General features: G+C 42.2%; 1 protein-coding gene and 2 pseudogenes across 1 annotated transcript in view; 1 reads left to right on the top strand and 2 right to left on the bottom strand.

Annotated features, from left to right (window-relative positions):
- Tnrc6b (trinucleotide repeat containing adaptor 6B) overlaps nucleotides 1-25,560 on the bottom strand; it is a 234,121-nt gene that overhangs the window by 140,886 nt on the left and 67,675 nt on the right. Inside the window, 1 exon segment of the mRNA XM_051160026.1 lies at nucleotides 13,118-13,185. Coding sequence (XP_051015983.1) covers nucleotides 13,118-13,185 — 68 coding nt within the window.
- LOC127201769 (60S acidic ribosomal protein P1-like) lies at nucleotides 2,489-3,139 on the bottom strand (annotated as a pseudogene).
- LOC127201768 (60S ribosomal protein L17-like) lies at nucleotides 3,928-5,936 on the top strand (annotated as a pseudogene).

Genomic DNA, 25,560 nt, shown 5'->3' with positions numbered 1-25,560 from the left:
TTCAATCTACTGCACTGCACTGCAAAATCATTCACTCACTCACTCATTCATTCATTCAATCATGATGTCATAATGAAAATGAGAGAAAAATATTTCACAGCAGAGGTGAGATGTAAAATTCTGAGTTTTTGAGCCTTTACATGCCTTTAATCCCAGTACTTGAGAGGCAGAGGCAGGTGGATCTCTGTGAGTTGAAGGCCAGCCTGGTCTATAAAGCAAGTCCAGGTTAGCCAGGGCTGTTACACAGAAAAAAGCCCTGCCTTGACTGTGTGGCTGAGCACAGTCCTCCTCCCTCTGTCTCCTGAGTGCTAGCCTTACAGAGGCAGGCCACCAAGCCCAATTTTACTAGGTGCTGGGGACTGAACCTGGGACTTTGCATTTGGTAGGTAGGTGCTCTTTCAATTTAGCTATGTATGCCTCTAATCCCGTAAACTGAGTCCTAAAGCAGGAGGTTTGCCATTTGTCAGGTAAAGGAAACAAAAGTAAAGGCTTTCCTAAATTCTATTAACTTCAATAATACCAAACAATGACGCTAAGAAGGAGGATGAGAAAAAATGTAGTTGATTCTATGGTATTACCCTCAACATAGTTAGAAGGTGGAAATAATACCCCAAATGACCCAAGATTTGGGGTCAGATTATTGTTGGAAACTAGAATGCCACTATTATACTCAATTATATTTATAAATTAGAATTTCAAAGATGTTTATTTTATTATTTTTCTTTTCTCTTTGTTTTTTCCTCTTTTTTCTTTGTTTGAGAGAGGATCTCTATACGTAGTCCTAGCTGTCCAGTAACTTGGTACTCAGACCAAGTTGGCCTCAAATTCAGAGAGATCTTCCTGCCTCTACCTCCCAAGTGTTGCATGTACCACCATAACCACCTTTATTATTATTTTGTGTGTCTATATACACATTTGTATGGGTGTCCAAAGAGGCCAAAAGAGGGCAATGGATCTGATAGAATGGACCTACATGTAGTTATAAGTTGCCCCAAATAGGAACCAAACTTAGATCAATGAAGTGCTTTTAACCATGGAGCCATCTTTCCAATTGCAGCCCTCCTAGAGTAGACTGTTAAATCATTCTCACACCACCTCATCTGGCAGGAAAAACTTTCTTAACCCCACAAAGGGCTGGAGAGATGACTCATTGGTTAAGAGCACTGGCTGTTCTTTCAGAGGTCCTGAGTATTCCTAGCACCCACATAGTGGCTCACAACCACCTATAACGAAATCTAATGCCCTCTTTTGGTGTACAGGTGGAAAGAGACTGGGGGTAGAGGGAGAGGGAGAGAGGAGGAAGGAAGGAAGGAAGGAGAGAGAGAGAGAGAGAGAGAAAGAGAGAAAGAGAGAGAGAGAGAGAGAGAGAGAGAGAGAGAGAGAGAGAGAGAGAGAGAGAGAGAGAGAATGTACACACACATAAACAAATCTTTTTTAAAACCTGGGACTACAAACGCAGTTTATCATTAGGGTGCTTTCCTGCTATGGCCCTGGCTTCATTCTAGCACAACAAAATCAAAGCAAAACAAACCTCAGATTCCATGTGTGGGTACATATGAACATGTGGGGAGGTCAGAGGGCAATCTCAAGTGTCCTTTGCATATACTGTCTGCCCTTTTGATTGTTTGTTTTGAGACAGGGTCTCTTTGTGGCTGGTCTGGCTGGCCAGTGAGCCCACCTGCCTCCACCTCCACAGTACTAAGGTTACAAGCACACAATACCAAGATGAACTTTTTATACATAGATTCTGGGAACCTAACACAGATTCTCAAGCACTTTACTGGATAAGCTATCTCCTCAGCCCAAACCTTAATTTAAAAACAAAACAAATACCCTAAAATTTTGTGTGTATAGTTTTTTGTTTTGATTTTTAATTTTAAGTGTATGACTTTTTCTAGCACATACATCTGGGTACAATGTCTGTGCCTGATACCCTCAGAAGCCAGAAAAGGGTACATTATCTCCTGCTGTTGGGTTATGAAGAGTTATGGGCTGTCATGTAGTTATTGGGAATCAATGCCAGGTCCTCTGGAAGAGGAACAAAAGCGTTTAACTGTTAAACCATCTCTTCAGTGCTCAAGCCTCCTTAAAAACAAAACAAAATCCTCAAGAACTTTTCAGATCAAAATCTCAAAAGTTAAGCCGGGCGTGGTGGCGCACACCTTTAATCCCAGCACTCAGGAGGCAGAGGCAGGCGGATCGCTGTGAGTTCGAGGCCAGCCTGGTCTACAAAGTGAGTCCAGGATGGCCAAGGCTACACAGAGAAACCCTGTCTCGAAAAACCAAAAAAAAAAAAAAAAAAAAAAAAAAAAACCAACAACAAACCCCCCCCCCCAAAATCTCAAAAGTTAAACTCTAATACTTTCCTCTGTTTCCATGGTCCAAATAAAAACCTCCCAGCAGTAACTTCATACACACATTGGTATTTGTCAACTTTTTTGGTTTTGTTTTGAAACAGTCTTTCCTTTTTTTTTCCCCCCATACAGGTTCAGCTTTTTATTGGGCATTTTGACAAGAGATTTTGTCGCAAAGACCAAAGCCCAAAGCCCATGTCATCATCAGACCCCTCAGATTCTTCCTTCTTTGCTTCCACTTTCTTCTCCTCAGCGGAGGTGGGGGGTCGGGTGGGGGGCAGCAGCGGTGGCTGGTGTGGGGCCTCCTGCTGGTGCAGCTGCAGTGCTAGAGCTGGCCCACCAGCCCCTACATTACAGATGAGGCTCCCAATGTTGACATTGGCCAGGGCCTTTGCAAACCAGCCAGGCCAGAAAGGTTCAACGTTGACACTGGCTGCTTTAGTAAGGGCACTGATCTTATCCTCTGTGACCTCCTCATCCTTGTGAAGAATGAGGGTGGAGTAGATACAGGTGAGCTCTGACACTGAGGACATGTTGTGGACTGCCAGCACGGTGCTAGTTGTTGGATGAAGTGAGGGCCTTACCCCAACACAGCCTTAGCTTCTTCGGAAGGACCAAGCACCTTGGTGGTAGCTGAGGAAAAGCTGAAACAGTGTCTGGCTATGAAGCCCAGGCTAGCCCCAAACTTAGGTAAATATTCATTGTTGTACACACCATAAAAGATGAAATCTTGTCATTTGTAACATCGGTAAATCTTTGAAGACGAGTTAAATTAAGTAAGCCAGTGTGGTGTTTTGAAAGAGAATGACCCCAATAAGCTCACACAATTGAGTGTCTGGCCCAAAGTTGGTGGAACTGTTTTGGAAGTATTAGGAGGTACATGTGCCACCTAATCTAAGAAAAAGATATGCCACTGGTATGGGCTTTGAGGTTTCAAAAGTGTCAAATACCTAAAAGAAAGGATTTTTAAAGGTCTCATAACAACAATAATAAAAAAATGTTTAAGGTAGTGAGTATGTTAATTACCCTTATTTGATCATTGTGTGTGTGTGTATACACACACACACATATAACACACACACACACACATATATATATATCACTGTACCTATAAACATACCAATTTTAAAGTAATCATTTAACTTTTGGATGCAGTTATTTATTTGAAACTAATTATCTTTTCCCTAAAGAATATCTTTATAAAATCTGACTTATCCTGAATAAGTCAGGCACTGGTAGCACAGGCACTAAAATCATGGGACCTCATTAAACTGAAAAACTTATGAAAGACAAAGGACATCTTTGATAAGACAAAACAGCAGCGTACAAAATGGGCAAAGATTTTCACTAACACCACAGCTGGCAAGGACTAGTATCCAAAATATATAAAGAACTCAAGAAACTACACATCACTAAACTAAATAAGCCAATTAAAAATGGGGTAGAGATCTAAACTGAATTCTTAACAGAGGAAATCTCAAATGGCTGAGAAATAAAGAAATGTTCAACATCCTTAGCCATCAGGGAAATGCAAATCAAAACAACTCTGGGATTCCATCTTACACCTGCCAGAATGGCTAAAATAAAAAACACAGTGACATCTCATTCAGGCAAGAATGTGGAACAAGGGGAACACTTCTGCATTGCTGGTGGAAGTGCAAATTTGTACAACTACTGGAAATCAATATGGCTGTTTCTCAGAAAATTGAGTATTGATCTACCTCAAGACCCAGACATACCACTTCTGGGCCTAAACCCAAAGAACATTCCATTCTACCAGAAGGACACTTGCTCAACTATGTTCATAGCAGCTTTTTAAAAATAGCCAGAAACTGGAAACAACCAAAGAATGGATTTTTTAAAAAAAGTATATTCAAACAAAGGAGTATTACTTAGCTATTAAAAAAATGACATCACGAAATTTGCTAGCAAATAGATATTACTAGAAAAAAAAATCGTCCTGAGTGAGGTAACTCAGACCCAGATAAACAAACAAGCATAATATGTACTCACTTATAAGTGGATATTAACTGTAAAATAAAGGAGAATCATGCTACAATCCACAGACCCAGAGAGACTAAGTCAAGGAGAGCTTAGGGGAGATGCAAGGATCTTCCTAGGGAGGGGAAATAGAACAGATTTCTCTGGTGGACTCAGGGCATGTGGGAACAGAACAGGAGGGATCAGGTTGGGGGAATGGAAGGAGAAAATATGAGGACAGACAACTGGAACTGAGGGCATTTTGGAAGTAGATAAACCTATTGCAATGGAAACTCCACAGAATCTATGAAGGTGACACTAGTGAAGACAAATACACTAGTGAAGATTAAGACTTCTATTAATGGGGAACACGGAGCCTGAACCAGCCAGCCTCTGTAACCAAGCAAAGCCTCAAGTGGAGGGATTGAGACATCAACCCAGTCACAAAACCTTCAAGCTACAGTTTGTCATGCCTGCAGGATGTGCTGGACTGGAGCCTAGCATAATCAACATTAGAGAGACTTCATGTAGCAACTAATGGGAGCAGATGCAGTACCACAGCCGAATATTAGGCAGAGCTCAGGAAGTCCTGCGGTGGAGGGGAAGAAAGATGGAGGAGCCAGGGGGATCAAGGACACCACAAGAACACAGCCCAAGGATCACTGACCAGGACTCAAGTGGGCTCAGAAAGTCTATATGAGTCTGACCTAGCTCCTCTGCATATATGTTATGGCTACGCAGCTCGCTGTTCTTGTGGGATTCCTAACAGTAGGAGCAGTGGCTGTCTCTGACTCTTTTGCCTGTCTTTGGGGGCCTTTTTCTGCCTACTGGGTTGCCTTGTCCAGCCTTGATGTGAGAATATGTGTCTGGACTTCTTAAGCTGTATTTGGTTGATGCCCCCTGGAAGAAAAGGGAGGTGTGGAGGAGAGACTGGGGAGAGGGAGAGAGGGGAGACTCTAGTTGTGATGGACTATATGAAAGAAGAATAAATAAAAAGAAAAAACCCTAGCTCTTCCTGTAAGCAGCCGGAGGTGACCTGCGAAGATGGGTTTGTTACTCACTTGACCCAGAAAACCCTACAAAATCACGAAAATCAAAAGGTTCTAATCTTCGTGTTCACTTTAAGAACACCCGGGAAACTGCCCTGCCCAGCAAGGATATGAATATCCAAAAAGCCACCAAGTATCTGACCGATGTCACTTTAAAAAAGCACTGTGCACTGTTCCAGCGGTGTAATGGCAGAGTTGGGAGGTGCACCCAGGCCAAGTAGTAGGGCTGGACTCAGGGTCGGTGGCCACAAAGAGTGCTAAATTTTTGCTGCATGTACTGAAAAATGCCGAGAGTAATGCTGAACCTTAAGGGTTTAGATGTAGATTCTCCAGTCATTGAACACGTCCAGGTGAACAAGGCACCTAAGATGCGCCAACGAATTTACAGAGCCCATGGCCAGATTAACCCGCCCATGAGCTCCCCCTGCCACATCCAGATGATCCTTACTGAAAAGGAGCGCATTGTTCCAAAGCCAGAGGAGGAGGAGGTGGCACAGAAGAAAAGAGATCCCAGAAGAAACTGAAGAAACAAAAACTGATGACACAGGAATAAATTCAGCATAAAATAAATGTAGATAAAAGTTAAAAAAAAAAAAAAGAAAGAAAGAAACAGGAAAGGAAAAAAATCTGATTTATTATTGGCAAGAAAGTAATATGGTTTTGCCTGAACAGAGGCAATGGGAGGGTAGACCACCTGTGCAAGGGGCAGCACAGGCACAAGGAAGAAGGTCCTCAAACAGCAGTACAGATCTGTGGGCAGGCTACAAGTGTCTGAAAGAGGCCATTAGAAACCAAGAAATAAGGAAATAATCCTTGCAGGGGGGTGGGAGTGGGGTGGGGAGAGGCAGCCAAGAGGCTAGCAATGGCAGGCTTATAGGTAGAACAGTTGAAAGGGGCAGTACTGAGCTAACTTATCTTCTGGGATAGTCAGGAAAGCTCTGGATATCAAATATGGGGGGGGGGCGGCGGGGGGCATGCACACTTTTGACCCCAGAGCTCAGGTGGATCTCTGAATTTGAAGCCAGCTTGAAATAAACAAGGAAGGAAGGAAGGAAATGAAAAGAGAGGAAAGGAATGGAAAGGGAGGAAAAACAGAAGAAAATGCTTACTCGCTCTGGATATCAAGTTAAACTATATGCCACCACCCACGTTTCTTTTGCTATTAACAAATAACATCCTAGAAATTCAAGGTTCTTGATAAACCTACTACCTCAGACTTTCACAGAAGGTATGTGGAACAGGAGTGGGAACTCAGGGCTATCTTCATCCATTCAGCATGCATTTATTGGAGCTTTTGTGTGGCAGGTACTTGATGGGTACAGGCCAAGGCAATCAAACTCTCCATCCTGGCCTGCGGAGCTGGAGGTCTAGCAGAAAGCCTCACAGAGCCTGGCCTTTTGGCAGCATATACCCAGGATGTATGTTCCTAGCATCCCTACATCATCTACAGATTCCTGGTGGGGAGAGGAATCCAAGAAGGGTGCTAAGGGCAGAACTGGGTGTCCATACCGTGAAGTGATCAAAAACATGCACCAGCTTCTCCTCAGGTACTCCAGGAGATTCTGGATGTGGACATAGACCTTCGCCTATATTTATATAATATTAAAGATTCAAAACATTTTTACAAGCACATGATAATAATATCTCTGGGAAAGAGCCTTAAAATACCACTTTCTTTATTCCTTTCCATTTTTCATTTCTTTTTAAGAAGTTTTATTTTTGAGACAAGGTCATTATGTAGGCCAGGTGGCCTAGAACTTCTCTATATAGTCAAGGATGCCCTTGAACTCCTGATCCTTGCCTCTGCCTCCCCTGTGCTAAGTTTACATGTACCCCCACATGTAGCTCTCATACTTTATCTTTCTAGTAAAGTATTATATAAAGTTATAATATTTATACACACACACACACACACACACACACACACACACACACACACACACAAAAGGGCAAAGTAAGCCAGGTGTGTTGATACAATCCTTTTAATCCTAATATTCAAGAGTTCAAAGCCAGCCCTAACTATCTAGTAAGACACTGTCTCAAAAAAAAAAAAAAAAAAAAAAAAAAATCAAAATAAAGTAAGACTTCTATTAAATTAACCACAATTGCCTGTGAGCTACGTGAGCCACCCTCTCTATTGCTGGCTGATATCACTACCTCAGTCTACAAGAGGAGAGCAGTCTCAGACATCCAGGGAAAACCTTACAACACAGAATCCAGGGCTTCTTTACTATTAAGAGACACGTGAAAGACAAAAAGACATTTTCTGGGAAGCAATTCTTTTAAGCAACTTCAATGCAAATTAGAAAATGTGTTAGCATTTTTCTTTCTTGCCAAGGTGGTGCCAAAAACAAAGAAGGAGGCTCCTGACTCTCCCACAGCCGAAGCCAAAGTGAAGGCCTTGAAAGTTAATAAGGCAGTGATGAAAGGTGTCCACAGCCTCCCAAAAAAAGAAGCTCTGCACCCACCTTTGCGTAGCCCAAGACCACAAGGCTCCGAAAGCAGCCCAAATACCCTCAAAAGATAGAGCCCAGGAGAAATAGGCTTAACCACTCTATTTGCCATCATCCAATTCCCCCTGACCACCGAGTCAGCTATCAAGCTAGAGGACAACAACATACTAGTGGATGTCAAGGCTAACAAGCACCAGATCAAACAGGTCGTGAAGAAATTTTATGACACTGAAGTGGCCAAAGTCAACGCCCTGATACGGCCTGCCGGGAGGAGAAGGCGCATGCTCGGCTGGCTCCTGATTATGATGCTCTGAATGTTGCCAACAAGATTGGGATCATCTAGACTGAGTCCAGCTAGCAAGTTCTAAATATATACTTTCTCACCATAAGGAAGGAAGGAAGGAAGGAAGGAAGGAAGGAAGGAAGGAAGGAAGGAAGGAAAGAAGGAAGGAAAATGTATTAACACTGGAAAGTTTCCCACAGAAAGTAAACAAACTATTGTTTCACTCAAAAATTTAAAAGCACTTTTTTCATTAATATAAAATATCTAGTCAGGCGGTGGTGGCGCACGCCTTTAATCCCAGCACTTGGGAGGCAGAGGTAGGTGAATTGCTGTGAGTTCAAGGCCAGCCTGGTCTACAAAGTGAGTCAAGGACAGCCAAGGCTACACAGAGAAATCCTGTCTCAAAAAAACAAAAAAAACAAAAAAAAACAAAAACAAACAAAAAAACTATATACATACATACATATATATATATCAGTTAACTTGAAAACAAAATTCATACTTTCTCTTTCCCACGAATCTGAGATTATATAAAAAATTAAACTACTTTTCTCCTGATGTCCAGCTTCCTGGGTACTTACTGTGTTTGTAGAGTTCAACTTAGTATTTCAGCATTCTCATGTTTTAATGCTCAAGAGGAAAAATGGAGTGGGGGAGAGGAGGAAGTGGCAGAGGCAGAAGCAGAAGCAACTGTCTGTGAAAACCTGGTTCTACAATACACAAAATAGGCCTGGCTTGGTGGTGCACACCTTTTATCCCATCATTTGGGAGGCAGAGGCAGGTGGATTTCCCTGTGTTGGAGGCCAGCCTGGTTTACAAAGTCCCAGGTCAGTCAGAGACACACAGTGAGAACCTGGCTCAAGCAAGCAAGTGAGCAAATGAAAACAAACAAGCAAACAAAAATCCCCAAAAACCTCCCTGTGGTGGTTGGAAAGATGGCTTGATGGTTAAGAGCATTTGGTGCTCTTTCAGAGAACTTTGTTTCAGCTCCCAGGAAACACACAATGGTTTAAAACTATCTGTAACCCCAGTTTTGGGGGTTTCTGATGATCTCTTCTTCTTTCTCCAGGCACCAGGCACATGTATGATACATATATATACATGATTCTTCTGTAATCAAACATGCATACAAATGAAAAATACATAAAAAATGTCTGTTAACAGCATACACCCTTAACCTCAGGGGTATCTCTGTGAATTCCAGGGCTACATAGTATATGTAACTTGTTACTAAAACAATCAACCAAAGATAGATAGATACATACATACATAAATAGATAGAAAGAAAGAAGAAAATTCCCCTATAGCCAACTAACAAATGTTGCATCTGAAGATGAGGTAACTGTAAATTTTGTTCTTTGGGACATTTTTATTGTTTCTGCATCTAGGAAATGCTAAGGGGTTGTCCAAGACTTTTAAACAATCATCAAAACATAATTCCAGAGGCTGAGGCAGGAGGATCACAAACTCAAGGCCCTCCTTGGGCTACACTGTGAGCTCTCAGGAGAGACCTATGCAATTTAGCAAGCCCTTGCCTCATTATTTAAAAAGTAAAAAGGGCCAGGTAGTGGTGGCGCACGCCTTTAATCCCAGCACTCGGGAGGCAGAGGGAGGTGGATTGCTGTGAGTTTGAGGCCAGCCTGGTCTACGAAGTGAGTCCAGAACAGCCAAGGCTACACAGAGAGACCCTGTCTCGAAAAACCAAAATATAAAAATAAAAAATAAAAAAAATTTAAAAATACAAATAAAAATAAAAAGTAAAAAGATGACTGCAGAAACAGGTTCAGTGACAGATTGCATGGCACCCATGTATGAGGCACCCTGGGTTCAATCCCCAGTACTATAGGTTAGAAAAATAGAGAAGAGATTAAAAAAAAAACAAAAGAAAACAAAACGGCATAGTCTTAAATACAGTGGCCAAATATAAAGCAAAGAACAGTACAGCAAATGGAGCCTTCCCTCGCCCCCCCTTGCCAAGCTTGAGATTGAGTTGAGGACCTTGTGTGTGCTCAGCAACTGCTCTCCTACTGTGCTCCAAGGCCAGCTTATGGATCTTAGTCTGATCTAGGGTAAACTTTTAAATTCTTATCTATTTATTAGAATGTGAACGATATGTGAGTGAATGTGCACACAACACAGCTCATGTGTGGAGGTTGGAAGACAACACTTGGAAGGTTGTTCCTTCCTTTTAGCTCTACATGGGTTTCAGGGGTTACACTCAGATTATGGGAATTGTGCTTTTATCTATTGCATCCCCTATACATATATTTTATATAAGTTGTTCTGTGTTTTAAGACGAATTCATTCATATGCTGAGACTCTTTTGTTGTTGAGACAGGCTCTCCTGTATCCTAGAATGGTTGTGAACTCACTACACACTTGAGCACGACACTGCACTTCAGATCCTTCTGCCTCCATCTTTGAGTGCTAGGCTTCAGGCATGATGCACAGCCGCTTCATGCTCTGTGGCGCTGGGGATCGAACCCAAGGCTCTGGTGCACGCTAGGCAAGGACTCTACCACACCATCCCCTGCTCTCCTGACTACTGTGAGCAATACAGCAACCCGCAGTGAACACAACTATGCAAAAACATCCTCAATAAACTATGCTTTCACATATTTGTGTCGTGCTTCCATAAGTAACACAGGCTATTTTACAGCCTGCTTTACCAATAAATAAATGAGCAATTTTGGGAAATCAACCTGGAAAAGTTAAGAGTATGTCTAGGAGCTGCGTACAGACCACAGCGCAGAGTAGTTAGTTACCTGACATTTGCAAAGCCCTGGTCCAATCACCAGCACCACAGGAAACAAAAACAAAAACAACTCCCCACCCCCACAAACCACAAAACAAACAAATGAAAATTTTATTTATTTTTCCCGAAACAAAAGAACCCAGGTACTCTGCTCTTGACTCTCACAGAGGTAAGTATATTCAGGAAGAGAAGATACATTCCTACTTAATTACTTCAATATAGGGTAGCAGAGCAGACCCAGAACTGATGAATCAACTAACAAATGAAAGAAAAAAAGCAAACAAACAAGGCTGGGACTGTACTTTAGTGCTCACCTTACAAACCCAAGACTCCTGATTCCATCCATAGTCCCAACTAAAACCACACAACATCTCAGGGTTTAGGAGCTTCTAGAGAATAGTAAAGATACCACACAAGCTAGTGAAGCTTAGTAGTGCTGTCTGAAACTCTCTGAAAGCAGAAGACCAAGAACGTGTGCAGAAACTGCCCTCCCACCCCCACCCGGCGAGGATCCCTGAGCATGGACACCCTTGACAGAGTAAAACTTTCCTCAGTGTCTAGAGAGTAGTCCTCATGCTCTTTCATTGTTTTCCCCACTTCCTATTCCTTCTGAGACTCTGGCCTTGACTGATGTTACTGTGTTAGCCACAGTTCCTTCAGGAGCACTGCTCAGGGACAATATGATCTCCCAATAAAATGGAGACAATATGCTACAAGTGGAAATGACACTGGGGCTGAAAAGATGGCTCAGTGGTAAAGAGCCCTGACTGCTCTTCCAGAAAAATGACAATTGATTCCCGGCATTCACACAGCAGCTCACAACCACTTGTAACTCCAGTTCCAGGGGCTCCGATACCTTCTTCTGGCCTCCATGGACAGTAAGCATGCATGTGGTGCACAGGCATGCATGCAGATAAAACATCCATACACTTCTTTTTATTAAACAAATCTTTAAGGAAAAAACAAAACAAAACAAAAACCTAACTGATTCAGTAACGGTGGCATGTACCTACCTTGAATACAGAAAGCCCTTGACAAATGGAACTGTGATTTCTATAGGACAATATTGTGGGGTAGGAGAGTGAGTGGGAGCCATGGAGAAAATTGCCTGGAGTATTTCTCCTGCCTTTTCACTGAACCAAGTAGATGTCTGGCATTCTAATTCCCTAAAGAGGAATTGGTGCTATCAGTCCATCTAAAATAAAAATGCATTAGACAGAATGGAGCAAAGTTAGGATTTATACTATGAGCTATTTTTAAAACTGCAAGCTTAGCAAATTAAATGGCTGTGAAGCTCTCCTGCTTCCCATTCACAACACACACAAGGCGAGGTACTCTCTTTAATGATCTGGCCTCCTGGCAGCAGGCTATTCTGCATAATTCATCTTAAGGATTTGGGAAACATCATTTTCTTAAGATATACCAAAATAAACTATTTTCTAGGGAAAAAAAGGGGGGAGAGGAGAAAGACGAAGAGAGTTTTCTTTAAGATTTTTGGTAAATCTCATGAATCACCATCCCATTCAATTTAGGGAACTCCTGCCTAAATAAAACCTGGAGTTGTCAGTGCTTCAAGCTCATCTTAGGTGCTTTTCCTTTAAAAGGGCACATGAAAAACCAGTCTGCTTTGAAACACAATTTCCCAAGTTCTATGACAGATCAAGGGAAAATAAGATCTATTACCGCCACTAAAAAGCTACACCAAAGGTACCAAATTGAAGTTTAAAACCAGCTACCTTTTCAGAAGTTGGAAGTAAATCCTGAATTACCGAGACTGTTGGCTAACCCGGACTCCATCAGATAAAAACTTTGTTATTTTAATAGTGATCAGAAGTTTCAATTATTACTGAAAATGAATTTCAGGAAGTACTATGCAGCCAAACCCACACCTGGAGTGTGCAGACAGGCCATTAACTGCCTCCTTCATGAAGACATTGCAAAGGAAAGGAAGCATCATTTCATATTTTCTTTGGAAAACACCCAAACTTAATTAGTTCAATTTGGAACATCCTGAGCCTTAAAGCCTTTGCTTAAGCATAACATAAATTTTGATTAGCCAAGTGTGAAAAACAACAAAGCCAACTGTCCTGTCCCTCTGCTTAGTCTATAAATAGAAGCAACGCATCAACCAAGCAACTGGTGTGCTCTGCAGTATCTCCAAAGCCCAGCAGCATGCTCTCAGCACACTGAGCCAACTGCTCCTGGGGATCAGTAATAGGACCCTTTAATAAACTGTGACTCACTGTTTGCTCTCTTCTCCAGGAGGTGGAGTCTTGCCATGCCCTTCCATTACAAAATCCTCCTGTTCCACCTGCAAAGGCAAGCACCACAGGTCAGCAGCAGTCAGTACTACGATGCGAAGTGCTCCAGTGGTAGGCCCTGCTCTGTGCACACCTGGAGGGCCATGCTACCACAGTGTCTAGCACAGAGTGAAGGCCTGAGACTCGCTTTCTCCAGGTGTGCTCACGGCACTTCTCCTTGGGTGAACAGGGTACAGGAGGAAAAAGGAAGAGTGTTGGTGAGCACTTCAGGCACCGTGACAAAGGACTAGCATCTGGAACATAAAAGACTATCTAAGAATCAATGAGAAAATACTAGCCCATGGAAAACCTGCAAAATGACTGGGTGAGAATTTCACCGAAGAGAACATATAAATGGTTCTTAAACACAGGAAAAACTGCTTAATTTCTTGTCAGTCATAAAAATGCAAATTAAAACCACAAAGAGACACCATTTCACAACCACCACACTGGGTAAAATGACAAAGCCCAGCAACATGGAGTGTTAGCAGAGGTGAGTAGCGTGGCAACTCTCTACTCCTAGTAGGAGGGAAAACTGGTACAACGACTTTGAGAAAGTTTGCCCTCACTTGGGAATTTGAATACCGACTTACCATACAAGCTTCAAATACATTTCCAGGTATGTGCTCTAAAAGAACTTTTATAAATATACAAAAGTATCTATTTATTATCATATTCTCTCTCCTCCCTCCCTCTCCCTCTCTCTCTGAGAAATGGTTTTCTCTGTGTAGACCAGGCAAGCCTTGAACTCCCAAAGGACGGCATGCCTCTGTATCCCAAGTGCATACACCACCACTGCGCAGCAGACAGTAACTTTTTTTTTTTTAAAGGTTTTTCGAGACAGGGTTTCTCTCTGTAGCCTTGGCTATCCTGGACTCACTTTGTAGACCAGGCTGGCCTCCAACTCACAGGGTTCCACCTGCCTCTGCTTCCTGAGTGCTGGGATTAAAGGCGTGTGCCACCACGCTCGGCAACAGTAACATTTTTAGCAGAAGAAAATACAGCAGAATAAATAGGTTATGACATTTTTAGCTACACACTCAAGCCAGCTAAGTTACAAGAATGTAACCTTTGTTGAGAGAAGCGAATCATAGAGAGTGCCTTCACCCCTTAGTGTCTACAGACGACCGCTGCAGGACTCGCAGGGATTCCACAGTCCAAGGAGGAGCAGTACCAAGAGGTAAAAGATTTACACAAACCGATGCTAAGATAAGATAGTGTGTACCACTGGGCCCAGAAAGATTTATTTTAAAGTTGTACTACTAATTTGTTTAGACATGAAAGTAAACATGTACAGACATACATATGTGGGGAGGTCAGAGGACAACCTGTGGGAGCTGGCTATCTTCTTCTACCATGTGGGTCCTGAGGGCTGAACTCAGGCTTGTCAGCTACAGTTGCTACCCACTGAGTCATCTCACTAGACCAAGATATTTGTGTTGTTTTGTTTGTTTCTTTGTATCTCATGCCGTCCTGGCTGCAACTGAACTTGCTATGGACCTGAGGCTGGCCTTGAACTTTTAATCCCCCTGCCTCTAATCACTCAAGTGCTGGGGTAACATGTAACCACATGCCCAGCTCTAGATTTAGCACCTAATACAAAACAAATGTTATGTGAATAGTTATAGTGTATTGCTTATACAACAACAACAACAACAACAAGTGAAGTGCAACCTTTTCTGCTATTTTTCTTTTCTTCTTTATTACAGATTTGTTTATTGGGCTGAAGAGATGGCTCAGTGGTTAAGAGTGCCTCCTGTTCTTCCAAAGGTTCTGAGTTCAATTCCCAGCAACCACATGGTGGCTCACAACCATCTATAATGAGATCTGATGCCCTCTTCTGTTATGCAGTTACATGAGGACAAAACATTGTATATTTAATAAATAAAAAAAAAATTTTAAAGGCCTGCAGATGTACATGTAGGCAGAACATTGTATATATAATAATAAATAAGTAAATCCTTTAAAAAAGATTTATTTATCCTTTTTAAAAAGATTTATTTATTAAATATACAGTGTCTGCCTGCATGTAACTACATAACAGAATAGGGCACCAGATCTCATTGCAGATGGTTGTGAGCCACCATGTGGTTACTGGGAATTGAACTCAGGATCTTTGAAGAGCAGGCAGTGCTCTTAACCTCTGAGCCATTTCTCCAACCCCTGTAGAATCCCTACCTATTTAAGTATTTATTTTCCTTCTTTCTTTCTCTGCCTCACCCCCTTTTTTGTTTTTTTGTGACATGGTTTCCCTGTGTAACCTTGGCTGTCCTGGACTCACTTTGCATACCAGGCTGTCTCGAACTCACAGAGATCCACTTGCCACTGCTTCCCTGAGTGCTGGAATCACGCAGTGCACCACTACGCCTGCCTCCCAACTGGTATTTTCTAATTGTAACTGGTTCAGTGTTTTGAATAAGGAACTCACACAAAGATGGTCTAAACAAATAGGGTATGACTTTATTTATGAATATGTATAAACACACACACACACACACACACTTGTTAAAGTAGCCCAAGCTGGCTTCAAACTCACAATCCTTTTTCAGCCTGTATACAATTATTTACTTAAAGATGTATTTATATTTTATATGTATGGGCACTGTGCCTAGTGCTCATGGAGGCCAGAAGAAGGTGTTGGATCCCCTGGATCTGGAGTTACATATGGTTTTGAGCTGCCACATGGGTATTGGAAATCAAACCTGAGTCCTCTGGAAGAGCAGCCAGTGCTCTTAACTGCTAAGACATTTCCCCAGCACTGTTACAGTTTTAAACACAGCTTGAATATTCCCAATAGGAAATTTTATTATATTGGTACCTGAAGCTTCAGTGTTGAAAGCATTTCAGATTTCAGATTTCTAGATTAGGAATGCATAATCTGTAAATGCTTTATAAGTATCTCAAAACCCAAAAGCTCAAAAACCTGAAATACTTCTGGTCCCAAGCATTTAAAGATAATGGAACTTTAGCCTGTGCATATGTATAGATACATCTACATAAATAAAGCTTTGATTATTAATGGAGGGAATGACTGAGATGAAATTTAGGGTAGTGATTATTTTAGCAAGGGAGAGAGTATGATCAGGGAGGGGACTGATTTAGGGAGGACACATGGGGCCACCTAGGGCACCATTATCTTCTATTTCTTGGCTTATTCTATTCCCTGCACTCAGGAAGCAGAGTCAGGCCAGTCTCTCTGAGGTTGAGACCAGCCAGAGCTACAGTGTGTGTTGGGGGGGGGTGTTCTTCATAATTATTCATATATGTTTATATACATTTCTAAGGAAAACAGACATTTTACTACCAGGTGTTTGCTGGTCACAAAGGAAATGACAGAACTGGAGATACCTCTATTAATGGGCTTATCAGTCTTATGAAAACTACTCCCAAATGCATAATTGAAAAACAAAAGAAACAAAACACAACCAAGGACTGGGGTGATGGTCCAGCGGTTAACAGTATTTTTGCACGATTCCACATCTGTGGTATACATTCATGGAAAGGCCCAAGGAGTCATCCTAGCTCACTCTTCCAGCTTATTCACTGAAACAGGATCTCTCTCAAACCCAGACTGTTGATATATTAATCTCACTAGCCAGCTTTCTATAAGGATGCTGTCTCCACCTTCCAAGGCTGGCATTACAAATGGGCTGCCATGCTCACCTGGCATTTTTGTGTGTTCTGGGAATCCAAACTCCTGCTCTTGTGCTTGTGTACCAAGTACTTTAACTACTGAGCCATCTCCCTAGCCTCCTATATCTCCTAATTCTTTTTCATTTCTTTTTTTTTTTTTTTTTTTTTTTTTTTTTTCAATACAAAGTTTCTTTGTATAGCCCTAGCTGTCCTGGAACTTGATCTGTAGACCAGGCTGGCCCTGAATTCACTGAGATCCAACTGACTCTGACTCCCCAGTGCTGGGATTAAACGTGTGTGCCACAACCACCTAGCAATATGTCTCCTAATTCTCTTGTGAATAGCATCACAGTTTACTAAGATCCCTTAACAAGAAACCTTTAATTACCTGAGACCCTTAATCTCAGATTCAATGAGACTCCAAGATGAGAGGGGCCTATCTGTACTTGAAGCACTGAGCAGGTGTAAAGCATTGCTAAAGCACTTTAAAAACTGTTAAAAATCATTATTGTTGTTGTTGATAAGTTCTTCAAATTTTTATCATAAGCACTTTGCCTGAAGTTCACTTTCTTGTAAATAAGCAAACACAGGGGGAGCTTGTTGGCTCACTGTGGTTGAGCTTCTGTACTCTCCCTCGCTGCCCTGCCCACTTCCCTGAGCAAAAGGACTGCCCACCAGCCAGACGACTTCTCTGATTCTAGCACCAGCTGCTCTAAACACTTTTCTGACACATTCAGGAAAACACATGATGATCCAGCTGCTTGCTTGGGCTTCTGAAAGTACAAGGCCCAACAAGGACAGTTTCAAACTGTTTGTACAAGATGTTTTGCTATCACTACTTGAACTCCATGTGCAGGCAGAAGGGTGCACTTTCCCTAGTGGCCTACTAGAGGGAATTGTGACTTGTGGGAAAGGGACACTGCTATCTAGTGCAAACACAAACCCTCATTTGCACAAGAGGTTTGCTATGATGGCTACAAATAGTCCTTCTCTGACTATATACAAAAGCAGGGTTGCTTTATATACTCGACGTATAATGTAGTTTGCCTTTGCCTTTCCAGGCTCAGGTGGAAATGAAAGAAACAACAGACAGTAAAGTAGTGGCAGAGGCAGTAGAGGAGCAGCAACAGAAGGACGCTAGAATACAGAACTGAGACGTCATGATGAGTAGCCAGATGCTTGAAGATAAACGAAAGACAAAGCTGAGCAGTGGGTAGTCTGAGCTGCACACACAGGAACACATGCATGCACAGATGCACAAAAACAGCAATGAAAGGTAGCTGTCATCTGAACAGAGACAGCTGAAGTTAATCCTTTGGTCTTCCACATACATGTACTTGCACACAACAAAAACAAGATACCACAATTCATAACACAACAGTTTCCATCCCAGGTGTGGTGTTTTGATCAGCAACTGTTGGTTTTGCATGATACAACAGCATCTGCACTGCAAAGCACACATGCTATGTGTCAGAATCAAGGCTGCTCTGAAGCTGGGTAACGCACAGTGGCAAGCACTGCTCAACATACCCTGTGTTCATTTTACATTTGATTTTGCATTAATTTTTGGTTGATATATAGTTAGAAATCTTTTATTGTCAATTTTTCACAACCTCACACTCAAACCTGTCTCAAATGGGTGGCTCTTCTCTTTTACCTCTGCTCAGAAACAGGCAGCCTAGGCTCTGGGCCTCACCACCAATTCACACTGCTTCACCCCAACATCCATTCTGAAAATGAAGAAAATTCTAAAACTTGACTGACTTGTGTTTTCAGGGTGCTATTTCCCGAAGTCTTTTTGGATCTTAACACACAGGAAGACAGAATATTTCCTTCTCAATTTCCAAAATTTGTTCCTCGGATGACTTGTTCTTAGGACATTACTGTGTTTCCACCCCCCTTGTCTCATCTACAGGACACTGCTGTGGAAAGTGACAGAGTAGACCCTCTGCCATGTCAGTCCCTGGCATTGCCTGGGAACCTCCTGCCCCTACCCCCACCCCAACCCCAACCCCGCCTCTCTGGGACCTACTCACCAGTCATTTCATTCCCTAGAAGCGGCTGCTGGTATCTGGCACTGCCTTCTCCATCGTCCCCTGCTCCCATACCTCTATCCTGAGAGTACCTCCTGAAGTGCCTGCTACAACCCTTTGCTCTAGCTTCCCTTTGGGTGAGCTTGGATAGACAGAAACACAGTGATCTTTGTGGATAAACCACAGCCTCCCACACAGGCATTCATTCAATACACTTTCCACAGCCCCTTTCCCAGAAGACAGACACTGGAGTGAATGAGCGCTCCATCTTCACAAACACATCTCTCCTACAGTCAGCAATGTTTCTACAATTCCCAAACATAAAGGGTCCATCCACCAGGCAGCTATTCCTGCTCCACAGGCCTAAGGTTGTCTTAGGAACTTAGTCTACTCAAAGCCTCTCTTTTATTCTTCTGACCATAACTACAAACCTGTATCTTTCACTCATCACCCTCCCCCGCCTCTAGGGTTCTGCTAGGCCAACTTCGTTCTCTGAACCCTGTACCCATCAGCTACACTAACCTCTCTGCTTTCTCTGGATCTTCCTATCTAAGGAACTCTTCTTTCTCTTGCACCTGTTCCCTAGTTTTAGTAAGTCTGTCTCTTCAATTGACACATATTTTGCATCTCAATCTAAAATTTTTGGCTTTGTGAAGCCTCAAACATTCCCTATTACCTTTTTTTTTTTTTTTAAACTACCCCATCTTTTACCACCTGCAACTCAAATCTTCCAGCCTCCCACGTGCTGGGATTACAGGTGTGTGCCACCACAGCCAGGTTTTTTGTTTGTTTGTTTGCTTTTGTTTTTTAATGTACATTGGTGGTTTTTGTGTTTTGCCTGCATATACATGTCTACATGAAGGTGTCAGGTTTCATAGTTATAGACGGTTGTGAGCTTCCATATGTGTGCTGGGATTTGAACTGGGATCCTCTGGAAGAGGTGCTTTTAACCACTGAGCCATCTCTCTAGCTTGATTTTTCCTTTTTTCTTTAAAGACTTACTTATTTTCATTTTATGTGTATGAGTGTTTTGCCTGCATGTACAGTGTAACATGATGCAGTGTCTGTAGAGGCCAGAAGAGGGTGTCAGAGCCTCTGAAACAGAAGTTAGTCAGCTGTGATCTGCCATAGTGCTAGGAATCAAATGCCAATCCTCTGCTGAGCCATCTCTCAAGGCCCCATACTTGCTTTTAACTGCCTAAATTTTTAAGAGTAAACTCAGCCAGTATTTCCACTCCTTACAAGTAACTTTTTTTTTTCCTGAGACAGGGTTTCTGTGTAGCCTTGGCTGTCCTGAACTTGCTTTGTAGACCAGGCTGGCCTCAAACTCACAGTGATTCGCCTACCTCTGCCTCCCGAGTGCTGGGATTAAAGGTGTGCGCAACCATGCCCAGCTCAGTAACTTGATTTTTTAAATTATTTAAATATGCAGTTGAAGCTGGCTGACTGCCTGATTAAGTGATTTCTACAATGCTAGGCAAGTGCTCTATCATTTAGCTACACCCTGGTTCTTACATATATGTCTTAAAATATCAAGTAATACTTCCTCCTCAATCCTGATCCCCCTTTGCTTTCTATCCTCCCACCTGAGTCATGATTTTTCCTTAAGCTGATACTCATTTCAAACAGTGCTATTAGTAAGGAAATAACACATGCAGCTGAATCCCATGGGATGGTAGAACTCAATTTTCTTTATTGTAAAGTTTTCCCCTCTAGAAGCAGCAGAGTGAGCTGTGAGTTCCCACAGTTGCCACATGGAAGCTGCATGTCACTCTAAATTCTGTTTGAGGGTACCTGCTGTTTTTCTAAAACCTTCTGCAATTTTCCACTATACTTAGTTCTCTCTCTCTCTCTCTTCCTCTCCCCCCGCCCCCCCTTCCGGTTTTTTAAAGACAGGATCCTTCTGTGTAGCTCTAGCTGTCCTGGACTAGCTCACAGAGACCCACCTGCTCCCGCCTCCCTGAGCACTTGGATTATAGGCATGCCTGGCTATGCTTAGTTTTCTTAAAATGTAAACCCCTGAGTGGAGCTCTCCCTAGTGAGTTACTCCCTGAGTTCTACTGCCATTTAACAGAGTAGCCACCGCTACCCTTCTGAAGTTCTTTTGCACCTTGAACTCTCATATAGATTTCCATTTTATTTCCTGTTCTCTCCCTTACCCAATATTGGGGCCTGTGGATTCGTGGGACTCAGAATGCTTTTTACAATCCTGTTACATAAAAGCTTTCTTGCCATCGTTTAGACATCCACTTGGGTGCCATCTCTTTGAGCAGAGTGTCCCTGAAGCTGAGGCATCTTCCATATTCAGTCATTCTCTTGAGTAACACACATCACTACCCAGAAGGACCTCTTATTTGTTCATGTATTTTGCTGTCTGGCTCCGTACCAACAATGCAAATACCTGAGCCAGACACGCTGAATGTCTTCTACACTGGAGGCCTGGCACAAACAAGAGATCTGATAAAGCTCTGATGACTGGATTCTGTTTCTTGTTTCCATATTTCCTAAGCAAGCACTTCTCCCAGCATCTGTCCCTGAACTTCTCTCTCTACATTCTGCTACTGCAATTTAGTCTAATCTTACTAATTCAACTATTACATTTGGGTGATTCCAAATTCTGTCCTGCGTTCTGAACCATCCTGTCTTTCAGCCATGTACCTTTACCTGGGAGGCAGATTCAGCAGTACCGATAGTATAGAGCACCTCAAACCTCAAGTGGGAAACAACATTCATTCTCTTCCTTTCCAAATCTGATTTTCTCATGGGTCCTATTGTTACTGGAAGGGTTAGGTACAGTACAACTACCAGGGCTAGGGCCTGCCTTGACAGCCCTACTGGGTGAGGCCCAGCTGCCAGTCCTCACTAAGCCAATCAAACAGGTAAATACTGGTGAAAAAGAGAGAAAGGAGATTTGGAGAACCAGCCACATGGAAAAGGAGGCAAAGAGGATTACTGATTGGCTCACCCACTCCAGGGCCCTGACACGAACATGTTTAAATAGAAAGTTTTAAAGTTCTACATCTATTTCCCAAATGCTGGAATTAGAGGCACACACCACCATGAAAGTTGAAAAATTAATGAAATCCAATTTAAAAACTGTCCTGCTGCTGTTTACAACCTACTAAGAAACTTCCATAACCTTCACAGGGCCATGAAGACATGTTCTATATGTGTCTTCCAAAGGTTTTTTACTTTTGACCCTCATATTCAGAGCTATGGACCACCTCATATTAAGTTTTATGTAAGGTATATAACTGAAAGCCCAGGCACTTACATATGGCTACCTAGTTGTTCTCGCACTCTTCCCTCTCCTGTTTTTGTTGTTGAGAAATGGTTTTACTATGTTGCTCAGGCTGACTTCAAACTCACTACCCTCCTGCCTTAGCTACTTGAATCCTGGGATTATAGGTACAAACCACCACATTTTGCTTTCTTTTCTCTTACTACATCACGTTAGCCTTTTGGTAATTTTTTTTTCCATTGTGAAGCCTTATACATCAGTTCAGTGAATCAAGAGCACAACTACAAGAGGAACAAGGCCAGCACAATAGCAGCGTGTTGGACAATGTGTCTAACTTCTTAGACAACGCATGACTGTGGTGGTTTGACTGAGAACAGACCCCATAGGCTCATATATTTAAACGCTTAATTACCTGGGAGTGGAACTTTTGAAAAGATTAGAAGGATTAGGAGGTGTAGCCTTGTTGGAGGAAGCCACTGAGGGTGGGCTTTGAGGTTTCAAAAGCCCACTAGGCCCAGTGTCTGTCTGTCTCTCTGTCTCTCCCTGCTTTCTCTGACTCTGTCTCTGTCTGTCTGTGTCTGTGTGTCTGTCTGTCTGTCTCTCTCTCTCTCTCTGCCTGCAGATCAGGATGTGATGTTCTCAGCTAGCTCCTCAATGCTACATGTGCTGCCATGCTTTCCAGCATGATAATGGAATAACTTATGAAATTGTAAGCAAGCCCTCAATTATTGCTTTTTTTTAAAGAGTTGACTTTGTCATGGTGTCTCTTCACAGCAACAGAACAGTGACTAAGACAGTGCTGCGAAATTGTTAAGTTTCAAAACAGACCAATGTGCCATTTAACATATCAAAACAGACCAGGCTGCCATTTTGATTACCCACCCTTTTAGTGCCTTTGGCCTCCTGGCTGCTCCACTTCAGTCCCCTTTCTTCCCTCTTCCATCTTCCCCCTCTCCTCACATACCCCAGCTCTGTCTGGTCATGTCCACTCTGGACTCTCCCAGATGTCCCTGCCTCTGCCTATGCTCTCCCTTTTATCTGTAATAAACTTTCTTCCACCACACCTAGGAGTGATCCTGTCCTGTCCTGTCCTTTATAGTTCTTTTTTTCATTCAGTAATAAACCCAAAAGGCCTTGTTTATACTTAACTCATGTTCTATCCCCAAGTTATGCCCCAGCCCAAGAATCAAATTTAGACAAGAACCACAAATTTAAGTGAAATAGCCATTAAAGAAAGATCACTTTGAAAATTCTTAGAGAGAGAAGGAAAACTTCTAATGCATAGGAAATAAAGGAAGTTAACCCTGAGCTCCTTAGGAAGCTCCTGGGACATCCAAGAGCCAAGAGGCCCTTTCCCAAGATCAAGTAAGTGAAAACTACTGGAGAAGCCACTCTCACATACAGGCTACCTGCAAGCTGCAGAGGGAGCTCTAGGGATGCAGGTTTCATGAGCTGGCACCCAGGCTTTCTTTTTGGTGATGCAGGGGCCAGTGAGTCACCTATGCTCTTGTAAACAACCTCAATAACCTCAAAGGCTCACCAAGCAAGACTTGAGTGGGAACATTTACTTGGTCTGTTGTTAGTGCCCTATCTGTGGTAAACAGATGTTTGCTCACATCTCCCCCAAGAAGTCATAACAACAAACTCACTGGCTCTTCTTCCACTGTTTCTCTAGGTCAGCTGCAATTTACCTATAACCTGCATGGTACTCATATGGGATGCTTATAAAGAAAATATTGGTTGCAGGATCCTAACTCTTAAAATCATATTTCTGCTAACTCGAGGATGAACCCATTCACCTTCATTTAAAAAAAAAAAAAAAAAAAAAAGCATGCATGGAGCTGCATAAATGGCTGAATGCTTAAAGCATGTGCAGACCAAACATGAGGACTAGAGTGTGGAACCCAGGTAAACCTGCTGTAGTCCAAGCATGCCTACTGCAAAGCAAAAGGCGGAGATGAGAGATTCCCTCGAAGTGTGCTGGCCAGCAAGGCTGACATTCTCAGTGGTAAGCAACAGCGAGTAGTTCTCACTTAGCAGTCAGAGACTGACCCTGGATGTTGTTCTCTGACCTCTACACATGTCCTGTGGCATGCATGTGTATACACATACTCACACAAGTATTTGAAGTGCAAATCAAAATTATAAACACTCACATTCATAGTGGAATATAAAATGGTATAACCAATTTAGAAGATAGTTTGGCAGTTCCTAAAAAGGCCAAATATAAGCCATATAGCTAATAATTCTACTTCTAGATATATAATTAAGAGAAAAATATGTTTACATAAAAGCTTATACACAAATTTTCACTGCAACATTATTTATAACAGTAAAAAAGTGGGAATAATCCAAATGTCTATCATCTGACTAATACATTATTTTGTGTGTGTGACTTATTCAAGCAAATAAGGGAATAAAATACTAGTAATATACCATAATATGTAGGAGTACTAAAAACATTATACCAAGTGAAAAAAGTTTCACACACACAAAATTATGAGTTTATGTATGTAAAATACCCAGAACACATAATAGCATATAGGCAGGAAGTTGACTAATAGATGCCTGAGGCCAGAGGAAACGAATAAGAAGTAATGGCTAGTGAAAATGTTCTGAAATTGTACTAAATATTGGTCTTGGTTAGTTTTGTTTTGTTTTGTTTTTCACTGTGGTTTTTTTTTGTTTGTTTGTTTGTTTGTTTTCTTTTTAGAATGTACTACTTAATGTCCAGGTTAATTTTAACTGTCAACTTCACACATATCCTGGGAAGAGACTCTTAATTGAGGAAATGCCTACACCAGATTTGTCTCTGAGTCTGTCTGTGGGAGACTTGTCTTGACTGTTAACTGAGGCAGGAGGTCCTGAAAGAAAGCTATCTGAGCATAAACCTGTCTGCCAGACAGACAGCAAGCAGCATCCTCCACAGTTCTGTCTGGCTTCTTTGGCTTTGAAGTGAGTTCCTTGGTTGGAAGCAATTCTATATGGAATAACAAGCAAGCCCACTTTCAGGATCCCGCCTTGACTTCCCTCAATGATGGATAGTGAATTGGAATTGTAAGCTAGAATGTCTTTATCACAGCAAGAGAAATGAAACTAAAAAGTGGCTGTATAATTCTGTGACCATAGCAATGCAGTGAGAATTGAACTCGGGGCTTTCTTTACAAATGCTAAATACCTGCTTTACCACTAACTACGGCCCCAACAAATGGATGAATTTAATGGCTTATGAAATAAGACTTCAATAAAGCTGTTTGAAAAAGTAAAGAAAGGCACCCAAGGTAATTCTTGCTTATACCAGGGTTTGATGCAGTCTAAAATACTCCCTGTAGGACTACACTGGCTCCACCTGTCCCTGCAGGCCGGGAATGCCCCCAAACACTCGCAGGTTATTGCCCTGCTTCCCTCCCCTATGTTCTTTGTTTCTATCTCTGTCTCTTATCTCTACTGAAGCCCCAAATGCCTAGCAAATATTTCCT

This window comes from Acomys russatus, chromosome 17 (assembly GCF_903995435.1).
Source record: "Acomys russatus chromosome 17, mAcoRus1.1, whole genome shotgun sequence".
NCBI lineage: Eukaryota > Metazoa > Chordata > Mammalia > Rodentia > Muridae > Acomys > Acomys russatus.
The sequence above is the reverse complement of the archived record's forward strand: the minus strand, read 5'-3'. Positions and strand labels throughout refer to the sequence as shown.